This window comes from Myotis myotis, unplaced genomic scaffold (genome assembly GCF_014108235.1).
Source record: "Myotis myotis isolate mMyoMyo1 unplaced genomic scaffold, mMyoMyo1.p scaffold_m19_p_14, whole genome shotgun sequence".
In the NCBI taxonomy this organism is placed as follows: Eukaryota; Metazoa; Chordata; class Mammalia; order Chiroptera; family Vespertilionidae; genus Myotis; species Myotis myotis.
The window spans coordinates 36064918-36086259 of NW_023416318.1; the positions used below are offsets into that span (position 1 = coordinate 36064918).

At 39.6% G+C, this 21342-nt stretch overlaps 2 protein-coding genes across 9 annotated transcripts in view; one reads left to right on the forward strand and one right to left on the reverse strand.

Moving 5' to 3' along the window:
* Positions 1 to 1581: 1581 nt before the first annotated feature.
* MORN2 (MORN repeat containing 2) lies at positions 1582 to 7937 on the reverse strand. Of its 3 annotated transcripts, none has more exons than XM_036334794.1 (5): positions 7800 to 7937; positions 5368 to 5418; positions 4599 to 4705; positions 3430 to 3566; positions 1582 to 1819 (listed from the first exon to the last, which is right to left on the reverse strand). In XM_036334794.1, exons 4-5 carry the CDS (start codon positions 3564 to 3566, stop codon positions 1717 to 1719), a joined length of 240 nt encoding a protein of 79 aa, XP_036190687.1. In that variant the 5' UTR covers positions 4599 to 4705; positions 5368 to 5418; positions 7800 to 7937; the 3' UTR covers positions 1582 to 1716. The 3 variants fall into 3 exon arrangements, with proteins under 3 accessions (XP_036190687.1, XP_036190688.1, XP_036190689.1); XM_036334795.1 differs by having other exon boundaries at positions 4558 to 4705; XM_036334796.1 differs by lacking the exon at positions 7800 to 7937 and adding an exon at positions 7450 to 7595.
* Positions 7938 to 7948: 11 nt separating this feature from the next.
* Positions 7949 to 21342, forward strand: part of DHX57 (DExH-box helicase 57) — a 49635-nt gene continuing 36241 nt past the window's right edge. For 4 of the 6 annotated variants that reach the window (XR_004971876.1, XM_036334787.1, XM_036334790.1 and 1 more), the window contains exons 1-7: positions 7949 to 8018; positions 9878 to 10083; positions 14303 to 14461; positions 15473 to 15658; positions 16268 to 17106; positions 18704 to 18882; positions 20732 to 20853. Coding sequence is in view for 5 of the 6 variants with exons in the window: in XM_036334787.1 (XP_036190680.1) it covers positions 9884 to 10083; positions 14303 to 14461; positions 15473 to 15658; positions 16268 to 17106; positions 18704 to 18882; positions 20732 to 20853 (1685 nt within the window). In the remaining variant the exon portion in view is untranslated. The other 2 variants (XM_036334788.1, XM_036334791.1) reach the window with 2 other exon arrangements.

Genomic DNA, 21342 nt, shown 5'->3' on the forward strand with positions numbered 1-21342 from the left:
ACCTTGGTGTATTGGGATGATACTCTAACCAACTGATCTACCCAGCTAGGGCTTAAAATACATTCAACACAGATTTATAGTTCAACCAAAAAATTTAAAAAAATGTTTGGCAATAATATATTGAGAAATAGATATTTTTAATAAGATTTTGAAGAAATATGATACAGAAGTTATCTTTTGCATGCACTATTTTTTGTCAGTTCCAGAATAATAGTTTCGGCAAAAAACACTCAGGTCTTTATTGTAACTTTTAATATGTATCTGTCATGTACTGTTCTGGTAACTGAAAACAATTTTATGTAGAAGGTGAAGAAGCTTTCTAGCCATAGAATATGCAAGGACACAGATCTATTTTTTTAGAAAATTGAGCTATAATTCATATATCATATGCAAAATTTTCCCTTTTAATGTGAACAATTCAGTGGTTTAGTATTCATAAGGTTGCACAGCTATGACCACTAATTCTAGAACATTTTTATCACCCAAAAAAGAAACCCATTCCTCCCAATTCCTCCCTCCCCTGGCAGCCACTAATCTAGACATTTCACATAACAGCCATACAATAAGTGGCCTTTTGTGACTGGATTCTTTCACATAGTACAATATTTTCAAGGTTCATTCATGTTGTAGCTTGTATCAGTACTTCATCCCTTTTTATGGCTGAATAATAGTCCACTGTATGGATATACCATCTTTGTTTATTCATTTATCAGTTGGTGGACATTTGGGTTGTTTCCAATATTGGGCTGTTATGAATAATGCTGCTATGGATATTCCTGTACAAATCATTTCTGTTGGGTACATACTTAGGAACTGCTGGTTCATATGGTAACTACATGTCTAACTTTTTGAGATATTGTTTTCTACAGCAGCTGCACCATTTTACATTCCCACTAGCAATGTTTGAGGTTTCCAATTCCTCCACATCCTTGCTAACTTTTATTATCTTTTTAAATATAGCCAATCTAGTGATTATGAAGTTGTGTCTTATTGTGGGTTTAATTTATATTTCTCTAAAAAGTAATGATGTTAAGCATCTTTTCATTTGCTTACTAGACATGTTTTCTTTCTTTGAAGAAATGTCTATTCAAATTCCTTGCCCAATTTTTAATTGGGTTGTCTCTTTATTTATATACTAGAGGCCCAGTGCATGAAACTCATGCACTGGTAGCATCCCTAGCGGCTGCCGGCCATCGGCCGGGTAGTCTCTCCCTTCCCCCGGTTGGCCCACCCCCTGGTCAAACTCCTGGAAGAAATCCAGTCGAGGGGACAATTTGCATACTATGTTTTTATTATATAAGCTATTTATATGAGTGAGTTCTTTAATATTCTGGAAACCAAACCTTTACCAGATATGTGATTTCCAAATATTTTCTACCATTCTGTGAATTGTCTTCATTTTCTAGATAATTTCCTTTAATACAGACATACTTTTTAAAGATGACAAAATTCAGGCACAGGATTGGACATTGACTTTGCCAAGATTTGGATAGTTTTGCTGTGTTTATTAAAATGAGAAAACTCTGAACTGAATCACATAATTTGAACTAATTATAAGATAATGAAAGTAAAGTTAATAAAAAAGGCATAAGTGAATGATGATTTTATTGGCAATATTATAATATAGAGGTAGTGTATGAAGTTATTTCATATGACAGATTTGGTTTCCTTACAACTAAATCTTTAATTGCTACATTAAACTTGAATGCAGAAAATCTACATGTGGAGCTTTAGTCTCAGGCCTGGAGCGGCTGTGAAATGAAAGGTACCACACCATTCTAGTCCTTGGATATCAGTATATTGTCCTTCACCTTCCACCCTGTAATAGTAAAAAATAAGTTTGTTCATTAATCAAAACTAAGAATTTACAGTCCAGATTTAAGACTATCTAGACCAGTGGTTCTCAACCTGTGGGTCGCGACCCTTTTTGGCGGTAGAACGACCCTTTCATAGGGGTTGCCTAAGACCATCCTGCATATCAGATATTTATATTACGATTCATAACAGTAGCAACATTACAGTTATGAAGTAGCAATGAAAATAATTTTATGGTTTGGTCACAACATGAGGAACTGTATTTAAAGGGCCAGAAGGTTGAGAACCACTGACCTAGACCGTAACATATTATAATACTATGTCTGAAGAATTATAGCTTTCCATTTTGAGACTTTGATTTAAAACCCAGCATCCTGTTTTCATATCCTACAAAAAAAAACACAACAAAACACTATTAACCCTTTTTGGTCCAACGTGGAGGCTGACTCGACAGACCAGATGCTAGTAGCAGGTCCAACATCGAGGCTGACTCGACAGACCAGATGCTAGTAGCAGGTCCAACATCAAGGCTGACTCGACAGACCAGGCGCTAGTAGCAGGTCCAACGTGGAGGCTGACTTGACAGACCAGGTGCTAGTAGCAGGTCCAATGTCAAGGCTGAGGCCGACACCGCAAACCATTTCAACATTCAATCCCGTCAATTAATTCAGACCAGACTGTTTGAATTCCAAAAATAAAATTGGACCACAAAGTGCTAATATTATTATTTTGAATAAATAGTCATTATACAAATTTTGGTGTACAAGATTCTAGGACAGTGATGGTGAACCTTTTGAGCTCGGTGTGTCAGCATTTTGAAAAACCCTAACTTAACTCTGGCGCCATGTCACATATAGAAATGTTTTGATATTTGCAACCATAGTAAAACAAAGATTTATATTTTTGATATTTATTTTATACATTTAAATGCCATTTAACAAAGAAAAATCAACCAAAAAAATGTTGTCATAGGCGTGTCATAGGTTCGCCATCACTGTTCTAGGATATGCTAAGTTTACATAAAAACCCAAACAATCAGTTAAAAAATGAAAAGTTTATATTAGGTCATTTATTTATTCAACAAACATTTACTGACTGTCAACTATGTTTGGAGTGCTGTGTTCTGTGCTGGTGTTTCCTTGGACTCTTTGGAGTGATAAAAATGCACTTCACTTACACAAACAGACCTTTATCCCATGGTTAGGTTTTTCTCCCTTTATTTATTTTTTTAATATGTTTTTATTGATTTTAGAGAGAAGAAGGGAGAGGGATATGAGAAACACTAATGAGAAAGAAACATTGATCGACTGCTCAAGCCCACAACCAGGGCATGTGCCATGACTGGGAATTGAACCTCTGGTTCATAGGTCAGTGCTCAACCACTAAGCCACACTGGCTGGGCTGAATGATTTTCTTTTGAAGGCTCATGATGGTCTTAGCATCTCATAAGATTTTTTTCTCCTAAAAAAATAACCTGACATTTCTTACTAAATGTTATAAATATATTCTAACAAAATATATTACAAAAGAATATTTAACATTAACTAAATAAAATACTTAAGCAAACATGCCTGAAAAGAATCTTTTAGAACTATAGTGACATTTTAAGCTTACCTATTTTCATTGAAATTTCCAGTGTACTTTGCCCCAGATGGGAATATATAAGTCCCCAGTCCATGAAACATATTGTCCTTAAAGTATCCTTCATAGACTGCTCCTGAAAAATGTTCAAGTCTTCCAAAACCGTTCATCTGTTTGTAACAAAGGAAATAACTCAGTAGCTAACCTTCAGTTTCCCTAGAATACTTTGAAAATGTACACATATATCTATCATCCACTTATTATTTAATCTATCATTATATTACCCTTTATTTCTGTGAGGCCTCTCCTCCCCCCACCTCACCACCAAGTCAAATGTTCCTGATCTGGGGCATTTGAACATCATGGTTGGAACACCATGATGATGACAATAAGGGTCCTTGAAATACCTTGAGTTATCAAAAATCTTAAAGGGCAACTGGTTTAGTTACCTAGGAAACAGTACAAAAGTTGTGAAGAACAAAAATTATATTCAAGCAGACTTGGGTACACATTCTTGTTTCATCACTTATTAGGTATAAGAAATCTGAACTTGATTTACCTCATTTATAAAGTAGGAGTGCTAATGATTGCTTTGAGGATTAAATGAGAAAATTTTGTAATGAGTTTAGTTTTACTCAATGAATAGAAGATGAGAAAGATGATAACTAGCTCTCTGCATAAGTTTAATATTACTCATATATTCATATATATTAAATACTAGAGGCCTGGTACACGAATTCATGCACCGGTGGGGGCCCTCGGCCTGGCCTATTGGGGATTGGGCCAAAACTGGCAGTCCAACATCCCCTGAGTGGTCCCAGATTGCGAGAGGGCACAGGCCAGGCCAATGGACCCCACCGGTGCACGAATCTGTATACCGGGCCTCTAGTATGCATATAAGATCTTTGGTTAATCTCTTCTCACCCTCCTCCCTTCCCCCTTCCCTCTGAGATTCATCAGTCTGTTCCATGTTTCCATGCCAGTGCATTGAGCGTCTGCCCCTTGGTGGTCAGTGCACATCATAGCTACCGGTCAAATGGTCAAACGGTCGGACACTTAGCATATTAGCCTTTTATATATATATATAGATAACTATTTGGTTTTTTGTTGTATAGTCTACTCGTGTTTTTGATTAATGGAGAAATACCTGGAGTCACTTACTAGGTTTACTTATCCACTGTCAGTATTCAAACCAACAATACCTTGTCATCTTTCCAGTTTCCTGTGTAGATAATCCCATTCGGAGTGGTATGAACACCTATTCCATTTCTCTCGACAATTCCAAAAGGTGTTCTTGTACAATCACCATCTAAACAAGAGAGAAATACTGAATATTTTAAATGGGAACCCTGTTTGACTAGGTAATAAAGTATTTATAGCCCCAGCCAATTTGGCTCAGTGGATAGAGCATCAGCCTGTGGACTGAAGGGTTCTGGGTTCAATTCCAGTCAAGGGCATGTACCTCGGTTGCAGGCTCCAGGGAAAGTGCAGGAGGCAACCAATCAATGTTTCTCTCACATTGATATTTCTGTCTTTCCCTCTCTCTTCTACTCTCTCTAAAAACCAGTGGAAAATACCTTCTAGTGAGGATTTAAAAAAAAAAGTTCAAAAACAAACAGATAAACAATAATTTTTTTTAAGTATTTGTATTTAGGCCTAATCACAACTGTACGTATGGGTCTCTTTGGCTCCCTAGCACTGAAACAAATGAGACCAGAGATAAGGAGCTTACAAGGACTTATAGTCATTAAGACCCAATGACCAGGAAGACAGACAGATCCCATAGGTTACCAAGGCATACTGCCTAGACTTAACATTAGAATTCAGATTTAAAATCTTTTCATCTACGTTACTTTATTAAATTGAGTTAACATTCCAATAGTAGTTTTATAAAATGTGAGTCTCATTTTTTCACTCTTAAGCTATTTCATTTAAGTCTGTATAGAAAAAGTAATAGAAATGTATGCTTACCATACTTGTCTCCATTTGGAAATATAAAGTTTATCTTATGTACTTCTTCAGCTGTTTTAAAAGATTTAGGAAAAGTCACATAAACTTAAATATTTTTTTATGTCATAATACCTATAACAAATGCACTTTAAGAGCTAACCAAACAGATTCACTTCATATGATCACAAGCATGTCATGATTACTTGACATTCCATTATCCAGTGTAGGGTCCTGGGGAAATAATTTTGTCTAGATGACCTATTTTTACTTATTTGTTCGTTATAACAGCTTTATTAAAATATAATTTACAAAACACAAAATAAGCCAGTCAGAAAAAGATAAATACCACATGATCTCACTCATTTGTGGATTATAGAGAACAACATAGACTGATGAAAAGGGACAGACCCAAAGACTGAGAAACAGCGATCAATCCCCAGAAGGAAAGTAGGGGAGGGCGGGGGTAAGGGGAAGAGATCAACCGAAGGACTTGAATACATGTATATAAGCCAAACCAATGGACATGGACAACAGGGGGATGGGAGCATGAGTGTGCGGGGCGGGCGGGGGGGGGGGGAGGTTGGGGGTTAATGGGGGGGATGAGGACACATTTGTAATACCTTAACTAATAATAAAAAAATAAAAAACACACAAAATATACCCTTTTACACAATTCAATAGTTAGAATATTCAGAGTTGTGTAGCTATTACAATCTAACTTTAGAATATTTTAATCACCCCAAAAAGAATCATTTGCCCATTCTCAGCTATTTTCCATTCCCTTAATTCCCCACTCCCATGCAACCCCACCCCCACCCCCAACCCCTGGCAACCAATAATCTACTTTCTGTATGGATTTTCGTATTGTGGACATTTCATATATATGAAATCATACAATATGTAGTCCTTAGCATAATGTTTTCAAGGTTCAACCATGATACAGCATGCATTAGGACTTCATCTCTTTTTATTGCTGAATAATAGTCCATGTACAGAAAGAACAGATTCTGTTTATCATTCATCAGTTAATGGACAGCTGGGCTGTTTCCAGTTTGGGCAGCTATCAATAATGCTTCTATGGAGAGTCATGTAAGTTTTTATAGGGACATGCGTTTTTATTTTTCTTGGTTAGCCTATCTGGCCTATTGATTGTCTCAGAGGTAAGGTAAAGTAAGGAACCTCTGACTTGGCAGAAGGAGGAAAAAGAAAATAAAGATAGTAAACGAGGAGGGGTGAGTGTGGGGGTGAGCAAAAAGAATAAGACTGGAATGGAGACCAGGTAAAAAAGGCAGGAAGAAACCAAGGGCCGGGGTGAACCTATGCCGCAGAGCACTGGGACATGTAGTGCTCTAAAAACATTAAAAACTTAAGAAAGCGTATGTTAAAATAAATAAACTTCTAGGACAATAGAGCCGTCGAGGATGTTACCCAAAGTAGGGACCATGCAAGTGCCTAGGCTCTACCCTATGTCACTGACTCAGAGTCTCTATGGGTGAGGCAACAGAACTGATATTTTTAATTTAAAAATTAATTTAGGTGCCAGTTGAGAAAAGCTAGAGGCTCATACCCTCTGAAGAAGCAGAGTTAATAACACAATAGGTAGAAGAGTTTAAAATACTGTAACATCCTTGAGACAGGAGCTGGTGGTTATGAAAAACAACAAATTAGCAGTCCAGAAAATAAATAATTAATGAAATAAAACTCCTTTGAAGGGCTGAAGAGCAAAGATGCAATTGAAAAGTAAATTAGTGAACTGGAATACAAGGTTGAAAATTTTCCCCAGAAAGAGGAACAAAGAAAAACAGCAAAACCTTTCTTACCTTCCCTCCCCCCCCCCCCATTCCTCTAGGAGCCCCCACAACACTCTGGGCCTAGCCCGCCCATAGCACGTAGGGCCCTATTAAAGCAACGCTTTTGTGCCAGAATCCCCATCACTACAGCAGGTCGTTTAGGTCAGGGATCACGGATTAGTCACATTTCTGTTCTCGCCCTCGTGTCCAGCTCAGTTATTAGCACTTATAGCAGGAACTGCAGTGAATGAATGGCACTTGGAAAGCAATCGTTAAATACAAAGCATTTAACTTGATCATACGAAAAACCGACCTGTTTTCAATTGCTCTTAAATGGTTCCACATTCGAAACCTTGGAATGTTAGAGCTAAGAGAAGAACCTGAGAGACGGAGGTCATCCGGCAGCGCAGAGGAAACTGAAACCCAGAGAGGTCGGCACAACAGCAAGCCCACCGCCGAATCAGAGCTGGAACCCCTGTCTCCTGACTCTCAGGCCAGGTGCCCTCCGCGCCCCGCCCCCGCCCCCGCCCCCGCCCCAGGGTGGACGCTCAGGAAAGGTATCACACCGGTAGCGGGGTTACCAGGGGCTGAGCTCTGGACCAAGGCGAGTTCTAATTTAAGGCGCCCTTCCCCGCTCGGGGCGTCGGGACGGGGGCCACTCACTTGGCAGAGAGGTGCTGGAGACATTTTCTGGACTCAGCGATTCCCGCCGAGTCGCCAGCTCCGTGGCGTAGAGGGGAACCTAGCGCAGAGTGCGACTCGGTTGCCGGGGCGACCAAGCACCTCTCACCCGGAAGCGAAAGTGCGAGGGGCCAAGTCTGAGCCAATCAGAAGACGCCAGGGCTGTGCCGCCGAGACTGGGCCGCGGCGGAGCAGCTCCAGGTGAGACCTGCGAGGGTGGCGGGACCCGGCGGGACTCCTCGGCCCTGAGCGCTCTCTCCCGACCGCCGCCCGGGTAGCGGCGCTGCGAGCCGGCGGCGGCGCCCCCTCCGCGGCCAAGGGGTGTGTCCGTGTGCGCGGTCTGCGCGTCGTCCTGGTTGTCAGTGTGCCGACCTTCTCCCGCCTTCCTCTCCCGAAGCGGTCGGTGCTGAGGATCCCGCTGTTTGGCAGGACCCCAGGCCCTGGGGCCGGGCCAGGCGGGGGTCGGCAGCTGAGCTGGCCCCGCCTGCGGGAGCGCTGCGTTCGTGCTCGGAGGGGCAAAGGGATGGATTTTGGAGGGGCCAGGTTTCATTTCCTGTCGTCTCCATCTCGAACCAAATGGCTGTTTGGGGGGCGTTGCATGCTCGGGGAGAGGTCCCAGGTGTGGGTGTCTGCATGGAGCTGGCTGTGAGGAGTCCGTCGGAGATCTGCCTGGAAGGGGAGAGGTGTGTGTCAGTGTTGAGTGCCCAGCTTAGTGGTTCTGTGCCCGGGAACCAAACTTGGGCGTGAAACAAAGGATACTCTTGGAACCAAACTTAGGCCCCTGTGTCCACGGTGAAAAAAGATAGCTGAAATCGGCCTCTGCAGCCTGGGATAGAACAGTGGATGGAATCTGTCTGTATGGATTATGCAGCATGATTCCTGTTCCCTGGAAAACGGCTGGAGAGAGTCATATTGGATACAGCCCGCAAGTCTGAATGTAGAATTTGAGCGCAGATCTCAGATCAAGGTGTAAAGGTCATACTTTCGGGGCTGCTGTGAGACAAGCTGTGGATCACTCTTTAGGCAAGCTTGCGATGGCTTGGTCTGGGTGGCTAGCCACTCTTCTTTATTTATGTATTTATTTATGTTTTATTGATTTATTTGAGAGAGAGAGAGAGAAACTGATTTGTTCCACTTATGTATGCATTCATTGGTCGGTTGTTGTATGTTCCCTTGATACCATTGTAACTAGCTGGTTATTAATGATAGAAAGGAGCATGGGAAGGCCAGATATTACAGGCTCGTCATTTGGGCAGCTTCACCAGGACGCTGCAGCTTTACACTCCCCAGGGCTCCAGCAAAGGAAGATAGATGTAGGCCCCCTGTAAGGTTGGAGGGGGTTAGGGAAGGTGCTGGCTGTCAGTAATGCCTGGGGACAGAAATGGTTGTCCAGAATGGGTGTGGCAATGCATGGGCTCTAGGGCAGGGGTCCTCAAACTTTTTAAACAGGGGGCCAGTTCACTGTCCCTCAGACCGTTGGAGGGCTGGACTATAGTTTAAAAAAAAAAACTATGAACAAATTCCTATGCACACTGCACATATCTTACTTTGAAGTAAAAAAACAAAACGGGAACAAATACAATATTTGTATTTGCATGTGGCCCGCGGGCCGTAGTTTGAGGACCCCTGCTCTAGGGTTTGGAATGCCTAGTTCCCTAAACAGAGGAGTTCTATTTCTTGCTTCTCTTGGGACTCCGGTGACTCTGGGCTTGTGGGGCTCTTTTGCTCCTGCTCCCCTGCTTTCGCCCACCGAATGACTGCAGTAATTTCCTAACTGGCCTCCTGGTTTCTCCTCCTCACTACCACCATCCAGTCCTTTTATTCTTCACATCGCACTAAAGTAATTGTTTTAACACATAAGTCAGTCCTATCCAGGTTTTTCCTCAATGGAAAAATATCCTCAGGTGAGGATTAACAACGCAAAAATAAATAAATAACAAAAATAAAAGCAGTGTTTCCAGATCTGCTTTAAAAAATAGGCTATATCCATAAGTTTGAAAACAAAGAATTATTATACTTGTCTGGTGTCATGAGGTCTGTGTTCCTTTTTTCTCTTGCAGGTGAAAATGAGTTCTTCAGTAAGAAGAAAAGGCAAGCCAGGCAAAGGAAGTGGGAAAGGGTCTTCTAGAGGAGGAAGAGGAGGCAGGAGTAACGCTAGTAAATCTCACGGTGGCGGCGGCAGTGGTGGCAATAGAAAGGCCTCAAGTAGAACTTGGGATGATGGCGATGACTTTTGTATCTTCAGTGAATCAAGGTCCTCAGCCAGGTATTATGCTCTCTGAATGTTCAAAGATGGAAACGGTGTCAATTCCTAATATATGGGACAATAGTTGCTCAGAGAAGGAGGAAGAAAAGTCAAGTAATTCTGCTCAAGTTAGTTGTTCCTCTTATTTTAAAACTTTGCAGTCCCCCTCTTTATAATATAATCTGAATGTATGATGGCAAATAACAGCTTTTCCTTTTTGGAAGTTCAAAATGTGAAATGAACTTGAACTTCCACATGATGCTGTGAATTGAGTGTAATATCATTATTGTAACCAATGTTATGAGAATATTGGAAATGGGAAAAGTAATGAAAATTATTTTAAGTATTTCTTAGGCTGTATAGTTTGAAGGTTCCAGTATGTGACCTGGTTGGACTCTGTCTTTCTCATTGATGAATGATCTGTTTCCCAACCAGATTGACCAAATCTTCACCGGTGCTTCACCTGATAGCTAACGATATCCGGGCTTCTCTCATAGTCAACTTTTAAGTAATGAATAAATTCTGATAACTCTAATGAATATTTAATGAAAGTAAAGATGTATTACTGCATACTGTACAATATGTATGTAAAATTGTAATTGTCTCTCAAACTGCACTATGAGCTTTCGATGGGAATTCTTAGAGATGGAGGGATTTCTTTAAAGCTACATACATACATACACACACACACACACTCTTCTGAGAATAACTCTCAACTAAATATCATTAGAAGGAATATAGATGAGTGCTAGAGTTTAACTGTATCATACATGCTTTTAACTTAAATGAATTCAGCTACATGCATTCAGGAAAAAAAGGAAAACAGCATTTAAGTAGTTTAAACTAGCCACTAAATGAATCTGAGTCCCATAGTGAGCAAGAAATGGAGAAGAATCTGCTATTCCCTCAGTCAGTCTCAGTTGCAAGTACTTGTTGGAGTTTAAGCCTCTGATGTACTGAGTATTGATGTTAGGGTTTAAGAATAGGTTTTTCACACATAGTGCCTAATACAACCAAATACTTCATCTGGTATTCAAATTGTCATTTTGGACATATTGAGAAATAATGTAGCAGTCTCAAGCTTGACACCATTTTAAGGACTTTTCCAAAGTAATTTAAACTATGTTTTCACCGTCGCTTTTGACTTAAGAGCCCAATTTCTGAGTCCAGTGCAGCGCCATTCTTTTTGAAAACAGATATCACAGGTTCTTGCAGTCTTAGATGTCCATTCAGGCAGCAAATATTAACAGTGCCTACTATGTACCAGGTACTGTTCAGGGACTAGAATTACAGCAATGAGTAAAATATTAAAATATTATCCTTGTCTTATAGAAGGAGATTTGAGGTATAAAAACCATAAACAAATATGTACTGTTTCAGGTGGTATATGCTATGGAGAAAAATGAAGGATAGAAGTGACAGAAAATACCAAAATAGATTGCTGATATTTTCAGTAGTTGCTATTTTATTTACAGTGATCAGAGAAAGCTTCTCTAATAATGTGTCATTTGAGCAGGGACAAGAAGGAAATGAAGGAGTGAGCTGTGATACTAGCTGAGGGGAGAGCATTCAAGGCAGAGGGAACAGCAATTGCCAAGTCCCTAAGCCAGGAGTATGCGTGGAAGCTTTAGGAAATGGCAGGGAAGCCAGTGGCTACAGTGAATGGGTAAAAAGGAGAGTGATAGGCAGTTAGGTCTGAAAGGCTCCACTTTGTAGGACCTTATGGGCCATTATGAGGACTCTGGCTTTTGCTTTGAGTAAGATGGGAAGTCATTGCAGGGTTTAAGGCAAGGGTGTGTGACATTAATCACTCTGATCAGAGTTGCTACTATTCAGTATATGCCTTTGTGTGAATTAGAAAATGGTGCCCTTTCTTTGGGCCGTTGTAGCCTCAGGGTGCATGATTTGGTGAGTACAGCATGGATTGGATTTTAACTCTTGCTTTTCCCTCCTCCCTCACCCATCTCCCACCCCTGCCAGGAGTCTTTGCACAGTGTACAGTCTGTGCAGTCACACTCAGTAGCCCTGACTCACTCTGGAGAATAGACTACAGGGAGCATGGATTAGAACCTGGAAGATGGGCTGGGAGGTACTCTCCAAGTGGAGCTGTGTGCATATCTATATGGACAGTGTTAAGAACCGGTGAAGCTAGATAAAAGGTGTTTACTAGTATCTTTGTAGGTTTAAAATTTTTCAAAACAAAATGTTAGTGGAAATTATGGATTTGAGGTAGCATTTCGTTTCTGAGATTGCAACTTAGTAGTTAAAAACCACATTCAACTCTGCTTTCTCCTTTGCTTCCCCCGTGGTTCTTTTCAAAGCCTCCGTACTATGTTGCATTTAAATACAGAGAATGGCCCTAACCGGTTTGGCTCAGTGGATAGAGCGTCGGCCTGCGGACTGAAAGGTCCCAGGTTCGATTCCAGTCAAGGGCATGTACCTTGGTTGCAGTCACATCCCCAGTTGGGGGTGTGCAGGAGGCAGCTCATCGATGTTTCTCTCTCATCGATGTTTCTAACTCTCTATCCCTTTCCCTTCCTCTCTGTGAAAAATCAATAAAATATATTTTTTAAAAAATATATAAATAAATACAGAGAACGTTTCTTCCACTTCCCTAGATTTGTGAAAATGTATAATGAAACATGCCCACCCCTCTAAAAAAAGAAAAGAAATTTAGTGAATAAAGTTAAACCTTAGAACTTATGATTTAAATATTAAAAATTAAAATTCCAACAATGAAGGTTGGTGAAATAAATTCTAGTAGATCTATATAAGTAATCACTTAAAATTATGTTGTAGGAGAATTTTTTTTTATTTAAATTCTTTATTGTTTAAAGTTTTACATGAGTCTCCTTTTTCCCCCATTGACCTCTCCCCGGGGGCTCCCACCCCCCAGCACATGCCTCACCCCCCCTACTGTCTGTGTCCATTGTTTATGCTCATATGCATGCATACAAGTCCTTTGGTTGACCTCTTATTCCCTTACCTCCCACCACCCACCTTCCCTCATAGGTTGGGCAGTCTGCGATGTTTCTATGTCTCTGGTTCTATTTATGTTCATCAGTTTATGTTGTCATTATATTCCACAAATGAGTGAGATCATATGATATTTATCTTTCTCTGACTGGCTTATTTTGCTTAGCATAATGCTCTTCGTATCGATTCATGCTGTTGCAAATGGTAAAAATTCCTTTCTTTTTTTTTAATTTTTTTGGTTTGTTTTTTTTTTCTTTAAATATATTTTATTGATTTTTTACAGAGAGGAAGGGAGAGGGATAGAGAGTTAGAAACATCGATGAGAGAGAAACATCGACCAGCTGCCTCCTGCACACCCCCTACCGGGGATGTGCCTGCAACCAAGGTACATGCCCTTGGCCGGAATCGAACCTGAGACCATTCAGTCTGCAGGCCAAAGCTCTATCCACTGAGCCAAACTGGTTAGGGCAGAATTCCTTCTTTTTCACAGCAGCGTTATATTCTATTGTGTAGATGTGCCACAGTTTTCTAATCCACTCTGCTGGTGGGCACTTAGGCTGTTTCCAAATCTTAGCTATTGTAAATTGTGCTGCTATGAACATGGGGATGCATATATTCTTTCTGATTGATGTTTCTTGTAGGAGAATATTTAATTTTAGGGACATGTCAGCTTAAATTTAATAAGGAAATAAAGCAAATTATAAAAAATTGTATATGCTGTACAATTTTTAAAAGATGTATATGAAAAAGATAATGTTAATTAGGATAACCTCTGTTTTCTTTTTTGTTCTTTACTTTTCTACAGTGATTATTTTTTATAATCAGGAAATAATGATAATTTAGGTAAATATTTCAAAAGTAGGCCAAGTATTAACTCATGAGTATTGACAACTAAATGGAACTCTTGATTACTTTCAGATTGGCTACCTAACATAGAATACAATAAACACTTTGTGTAGCATATTTCTTTCAAAAGTTCTCCAGTGCAGAGAACTCCATGATAGCATTGCTTTTTCCAGAGTGTTCTTGAATTAGTGAACTAGTTTTAATGATTAAGAATCTGATCATTGTTTTTTCCAGCAGTTCCAACATAATGAAGTCTAGTAGAGATTGTAGGAAACAGAGGACCTCTTCCTATTCCTTGTCATCTTTTGTAAGATACTTGACAATCTAGTTCATGTTATATATATTTGGGGACTCACAGGGGAGTGTAAAAATTCTGATTACAGGTAAATGTGTAATTTTGTTATTGTGTCCTTTGCAGACATAGCAACAGTAACGTAAGAAAAGGAGACACACGCCCCAAATGGAAGCCCAAAGCCAAAGTGCCCTTACAGACTCTCCATATGACTTCTGAGAATCAAGAGAAAGTGAAAGCTCTTCTCCGAGACCTGCAAGAACAAGATGCGGATGCTGGATCTGAGTAAATTATTTTATTTGAATAAATTACGATAGTAAGGAAGATGCATTGGCATTTTCACATACAGTGAAGATCCTGTGTGTCCTTAGAATACTGTATCAATACTGATCCTGTTGTGACTAACTAGTTGAAAGTGAACTAAGAGAAATGCAAGAATAAAAGTATTCAGCAACAGTTTTAGAGTGAATCTGTTTTTGCAGTATCTGTGAGCACTAGTACAGATTGCCTTTTCTTTTTTTTCGCCCCCCTAGGACAATGCTAATATGAATTCAATAATTGCTTTATTGACAACTTTCCAAATAAGACCTTATCGTGAACAAGTAGAAGTATTGTTCTAGGAACAAATAATGAGTTGATCCAATAAAGTCTTAAGATTTATACTACTCATGTCCATCTGCTTAAGAGAAACAACTTCTACTCTTTTGACTATTTTGCTTTTTCATTGCAGTAGTTAATTTTTTCCACTTGCCAGAATTAATGAATGGTCAGTCATGAGCAGCTCAATTTCCATCCTATCTACAAATCTCATATCTATCTTAGATTTAGGGAAAGTGGTTATGCAGCAAAGCAAAAAATTAGAGGTGGTTTTTATGAACGATAAAAAAGAGAGGATAGCCAAGACATACAGTAAAGAATGCAGGCTCTGGGGTTACTGATGTGGTTAAAGTCTCTAGTTGCTCTTACCTGTATAACCTTTGGCAGTTACTAATCCTTTCTAAATTTTAGTTGATCATCTGAAAAATGGAGATTCCAATAGTATCTCGTTGGGTTATTGGGAAGATTTTGAAAGAGGTAGTACATAAACATAGTATCTGGCATTCAGTAAATGCCTGATAAATGTTAATTGCGAAGATATAAATTAATAGGTGAATAAAAGATTAAATCAGTGACTGAATAGTGGTCAGAATCCTCTGTCCTTTGGCTTTCTAAATTAAATGCTTAGACTCTTGCTAAGTTTTTCTTTGAAGTAAGTAGAAATTAATATGTAATATATGAAAACGTTACCTTTTCCAGAAGAAGCATCTCTGGGGAAGAGGAGGAGGATGAGCCTGACTGTGATGACGCGCAGTACTGGTTGGCTGGACAAGAAGCTTCCCTTGTTCCCGACGCTGATCCTTCAGATTATGCTGGCTCAGGCCCAGTGGAGCCTTATAATCCAGAACTTATAGTCTCAACAGTTGCAGTACAAAAACTTTCCAGGTGATTGTTTTCAACGTTCATACCAGTTGGAAGAGAATTAAGGGAAACAGAAGGCATATCGTAAACCCAACTACCCTCCCCTGCTTTGACTGTTATCCTATTGTATGCGTCCCAGAAGTTGGTGATATGTCGAATATTCTCTTTTAGGTTAGAGCAGCGGTTCTCAACCTGTGGGTCATGACCCCTTTGGGGGTCTAACAACCCTTTCACAGGGGTCGCCTAACACCATCAGAAAACACATATATAATTACATATTGTTTTTGTGATTAATCACTGTGCTTTAATTATGTTCAATTTGTAACAATGAAAATACATCCTGCATATCAGATATTTTCATTACGATTAATAACAGTAGCAAAATTACAGTTATGATGTAGTAACGAAAATAATTTTATGGTTGGGGATCACCACAACATGAGGAACTGTGTTAAAGGGTCGCAGCATTAGGAAGGTGGAGAACCACTGGGTTAGAGAGATTAAGGAGGAATTAGTATTATCAGGGACTCTTTTTCAAAATACAAACCCTGCATAGATACAGTTATAATTTCACATAAATGTATTTAAATGAATTCTTATTGCTCCTTTTTTGTCATGTTTCACACTTGGCAGGTATGGTTTCAACACTGAACGCTGTCAGGCAGCCCTGAGGGTTTGTGACGGAGATGTGGGGGCATCACTAGAATATCTGCTCATCCAGTGTTTTTCCGAGACATTTGGAGAGAGGATGAAAATCTCTGAGGCAGTTGCACATATGAGTGAGGATGAGTGTGTGGAACCGCGACAGGAAGAGGCATTTGCTCTCAAGTCAATCTGTGGAGAAAAATTCGTGGAAAGAATTCAGAACAGAGTTTGGACCATTGGATTAGAACTGGAGTATTTGACAAGTAAATTCCGCAAATCCAAGCAAAAGGAAAGTACCAAAAATATACAGGAGACTTCACTTGATATCTGTAAATTTTACCTCAAAGGAAACTGTAAATTTGGATCAAAATGCAAATTCAAACATGAAGTGCCCCCAAATCAAATTGTTGGAAGAGTAGAAAGAAGTGTAGATGATTCTCACCTTAATGCTCATGAAGATGAATCTTTTTTATATGAACTTGAAATTCGATTTTCTAAAGACCACAAATACCCCTATGAAGCTCCCCTGGTGGCATTTTATTCCACCAATGAGAGTCTACCTCTGGCTTGTCGTTTACATATTTCTGAGTTCCTTTATGGCAAGGCCTTGACTTTTGCAGAAACTGCAGAACCTGTTGTATATTCTTTGATTACCCTTTTAGGGGAAGAATCAGAAATAGTCAATCTACTAACAAATACCCATCACAAGTACAGTGATCCTCCAGTGAACTTTCTGCCAGTATCCTCTGGGATCAGAATAACTAATCCTTTCTGTCGTAAACCAGTGATTCCACATAATTCTTTTGTTTCAAGTCGAATTCCAGAAGGTATGTAAGGCATTGACCACGTGGAGTGCATTTTGGGGTACAGGGGGCAGGGGCATTCAGAATGATGGACTAAAGAAGTCAGAGGTTCTGAGGGACAGTCTAGGATCTCCCAGGGATCTCAGGCAGGTCATTCTCCTCAGCCAAGGGCAAAAAGGAATGTGAATCCCCTGAACTAGGGCCTGACTGTAATTGGAAGGCCCAATTTTGTCACTGTGATTAGGCTCCCTGAATTGAAAGTTTGAAGTGATTTGTAAGTTTACTCTAGCAGTTGAGGGTGGGAAGAAACTTATAGCATCTTCCCAACAAACCTGTTTTATTTAATTCATTTGGTTTTACTTTTTTATTTCTGATACTTTGTGGCATTACTTTCAATTGAGTTTTTAGAGATAGCTCTCTTTATATACTACTATTCGTATTCTCTTGCTCTTAGTACACTAGACTGCCAAAATTCACTGGAGTAGGGCTGTCTTCATGAATCCCTAAATCCTCAAATAAAGAAATGTTTGCACAGGCTTCTGGCTTTGTCCAGATCCAGGTTTGTTATACAATTCTTATACTACAAGTAAATCCCTTCAGTTCATCAGAGAGTTCTCTCTTATTTGTTGCTATCTTTCTTTCAGAGGAATACATTTTCATTGTTCACAAGAGTTCCTAGGTAAACGTCAATAAGTAGAGAACGCGGCACTGAGTTATGGGTGCCGAACAGTTGTCCAGTTTCCTCGCCACTTGACTCACTCCCAAATGTCAGCTTCTAGCACCAGGATTCAAATGCATTTCTCAAGAAATGACAAATTGTGGGTTGTGGACTTTTTAGAAATTATGGCTTTATTGAGATGTAATTTGCATACCATAAAATTCACCCTTTTGAAGCTTACAATCAAATGATTTTTAATATGTTCACAGAGTTGTGCAACCATAAACAGTCTAATTCCAGGACATTTTCCTCACCCCAAAAAAGAAACCCCATACCTATTATTAGTCACTCCTCTTTTCCCCCAACCCCTGATGACCAAGAACCTATATTCTTTCTCTATGGATTTGCCTATTCTGGGCCCTTCATAGAAATGAAATCATACAATACATGCCTTTTTGTGTCTGGCTTCTTTCACTTAACATGTTTTCAAGGTTCATTCATGTTGTAGCATTTGTCAGTACTTCATTCCTTTTCATTGCTGAATAATAGGCCATTATGTAAGCATTCCTCATTTTTTTAATTGATTCATCATTTGATAGGTTGTTTGTATCACAGAATTTTAGGTGCATTTGCCAGTAGTTTAAACTTTCAGTTAATCCCTTGAATGTAAAAAGTCTACTGGGTTAACATTTAGCCATGCCATGATTTTCTCTTGTTTTTAACTTAATTTTGTTTTTAACAGTAGCCACTTATACTTGAGTAAAGTTTGTTTGAGGGTGCATTTTAAGTTCTTTAGCAGTAGAAGTAGTAGTATTGAAATGAATGAACCTGCTTTATTCATGCTTTAACTTTTTCTCTTATTTTATGATTTTATTGTTGTTGTTACTTTGTTAGATGATGATTTTCCCCCTTTGATAAAGAAAGGGCTCCATATCGAAAATGTTTCCTTTTGTCCCCTTCAAGTTGAAAAAGAATCATTACCTGAGGAGGAGACAGATGAGGATGAAGGTCCTGCACCAGTGGTAGTGGAGAATGAAAGCTATGTGAACCTTAAGAAAAAGATTTCCAAAAGATATGACTGGCAGGCAAAATCAGTACATGCTGAGAATGCTAAAATCTGCAAGCAGTTCCAAATAAAACAGGTAGGGTATTCTGAGAGAATGGCTAGCATTGTCTCCCTTATGTATGGACGAAGGGATTGAGGAATTGGGAAGCTTTGGCTACTCTCCCTAGTATACTTCTGGTTCTCTTTTACTGAGTGGTCAATTTATGCATGCCACAGCAAACTTGGGCACATAATCTAGATAGTTTTGGAAAGTCCAATGGCTGGTGAAAATGAAATACACAGCTATATACCAAGTATTCTCAGAATCACGTGGCTTTGGTACTATGACAGACAATCTGATGAGTGGAAGGAAAATTAATACTGTACTGTGATTTACATTAGAGGAATCACTGTAGAAAAGGAAACAGGTAAGGGGGAATTTTTACCCATTTCAAAGGCTCACAGGATAAATAACTTCCCCTAAGTCACACAAATAGTTAGTAAGCGGTAACATAGAGGTTCAAGCTAATTCTGTTTCCAAAGCCTGTGTTGTTTTTACCCCATTCACATGAAGATTATTTTAAAAGAACCTGCCAGTGACTGTGAAGGCAGAGTTGGATGTGGGACAAAGGGGAGTGGCTTAACCAATTTGGGGATTGGATTAGAGATGCTGTGTAAGGGCCCTTCCAGTCCTAAAGTTCTGTGATTCTGATTTTGACACAGTATAAAACTGTCCCATATATAGTACAACCAGAGGCCTGGTGCACAAAAATCATATACTGGAGAGGGGGGGGCCTCAGCCTGGTCTGTGCCCTCTCGCAGTCCGGGAGCCCTCCGGGGATGTCCAACTGACAGTTTAGGCCCACTCTCTGCTCTCTGCAGGGAGTGGGCCTAAGCTGGCAGTCAGACATCCTTAGTGTTGCCACGGAGGCGGGAGAGGCTCCCTCCACCACCGCTGCACTCGCCAACTGTGAGCCGGCTTCTGGCTGAGTGGCACTCCCCCTGTGGGAGTGCACTGACCACCAGGGGGCAGCTCCTGCATTGAGCGTCTGACCCCTGGTGGTCAGTGTGCGTCATAGCAATTGGTAATCCCACTGTTCGGTCGATTTGCATATTAGCCTTTTATTATATAGGATACCCATAGAATGTCAAAATGAATAGAAAATCACACCATAAGGATAGGAACAAAAAAGTAGCATGTTCAATTGGTCAGTGTGCTTAGAAGTGATAAATTTATGTGATAAAATTATATGCAGAAAATGATATGTTGGTATAAATTTCTTGCATTATTCAAAAACACATCCACTGTTAATGTGTAACACCATATAGCATTGACCATTAGATGTCAGGCTGAGTTGCGTAGATGTGATAATTGGCCAAAAAGAACCCTTTAATCAGTACTCTTACTATTATTGATTTTGGTAGAAATCTGATATTGTGTAGAACTGTGCTGTCCAATATGGTAGCTTTTAGTCGTGTGGCTATTTAAATTTAAATTCATTAAAATAAAATAAAAAAATCAGTTTCTCAGTAGCGCTGGCCACAGTAAAGTGTTCAGTAGCCACATGTAGCCCAGGGTTACTATCCCAGACAGTGTAAATATAGAACATTTCCATCACACCAGAAAGTTCTATTAGACAGTGCTGGTGTAAAAACTCCTGCAGGAAGAACTGAATAAGTACTCAGCAAGAGGGGTTTATTTCTCTCCTAAGGTCTTTCTGTTTATTCCGATGAGGAAACCACAGATTCCACAGCTTATTCTGGCTGATTCTCTGAGCAGCCTTCTGACTAAAGTCATCAGTATCCACCCCCAACAAATTTGCAGTTTCTTTCTCTGAATAAATTGTTAAAGAGCAGAAAGGGTGGGTCTGTGGTTTTTCACATTCAGAGCTTTATGAGAGGTGGTTCAAAGTAACCCAACTAATACTTATCTTTTATGTTCTTAGACCTCCAGACAGTTCCAGTCAATTCTGCAAGAAAGACAGTCACTGCCTGCTTGGGAAGAAAGAGAAACCATTCTTAAATTGTTGAGCAAGCACCAAGTACTTGTTATCAGTGGTATGACTGGGTAAGAATACAGTTTACTTATAATGCAGCTTTCATCTGTAAATATGGTATTACCCTGTTTACTGTAGCCAGTTCTGTTTTTGAAAAGCCAGTAGTTGGTGTTATTTGCTCTTATTCCTATCAAATATTAAATAATATTTCACAGGAATTAATACTACAGCATCTGTAGCCAGCAGAGCCAAATTACACAAAACAAACATAAAACTCGGAAATACATCTAGGAATTTATGGACATCGTACACCTCTGCTGTGATGTAATTTTAAGGCAAAAGGTTTAGCTGAATGCTTTTAACAAAGCCCATTTTAAAAGGTAAAGAACAGCTCCAGAAAACTTATCTTCTAAATTTATTCTGCTTTCCTTAGAGCTTTTATTTGTTCTTTTAAGAACAACTTAGGGCACATTATTTTTCCTGTTTCACACTCTCTATATGTTATCAAAAACTACTTAGCAGGGACAAGTCACAGGCATAATTTAATTATCTATTTAAGG

Excerpts from the sequence above, each read along its gene's own strand:
- MORN2 (XM_036334794.1), bottom strand. The coding sequence starts at position 3,566 with ATGAACGGTTTTGGAAGACTTGAACATTTTTCAGGAGCAGTCTATGAA. Across the intron at positions 1,820-3,429 it reads GGAAATTTCAATGAAAATAG|GGTGGAAGGTGAAGGACAAT; the intron begins GTAAGCTTAAAA and ends TTACTATTACAG.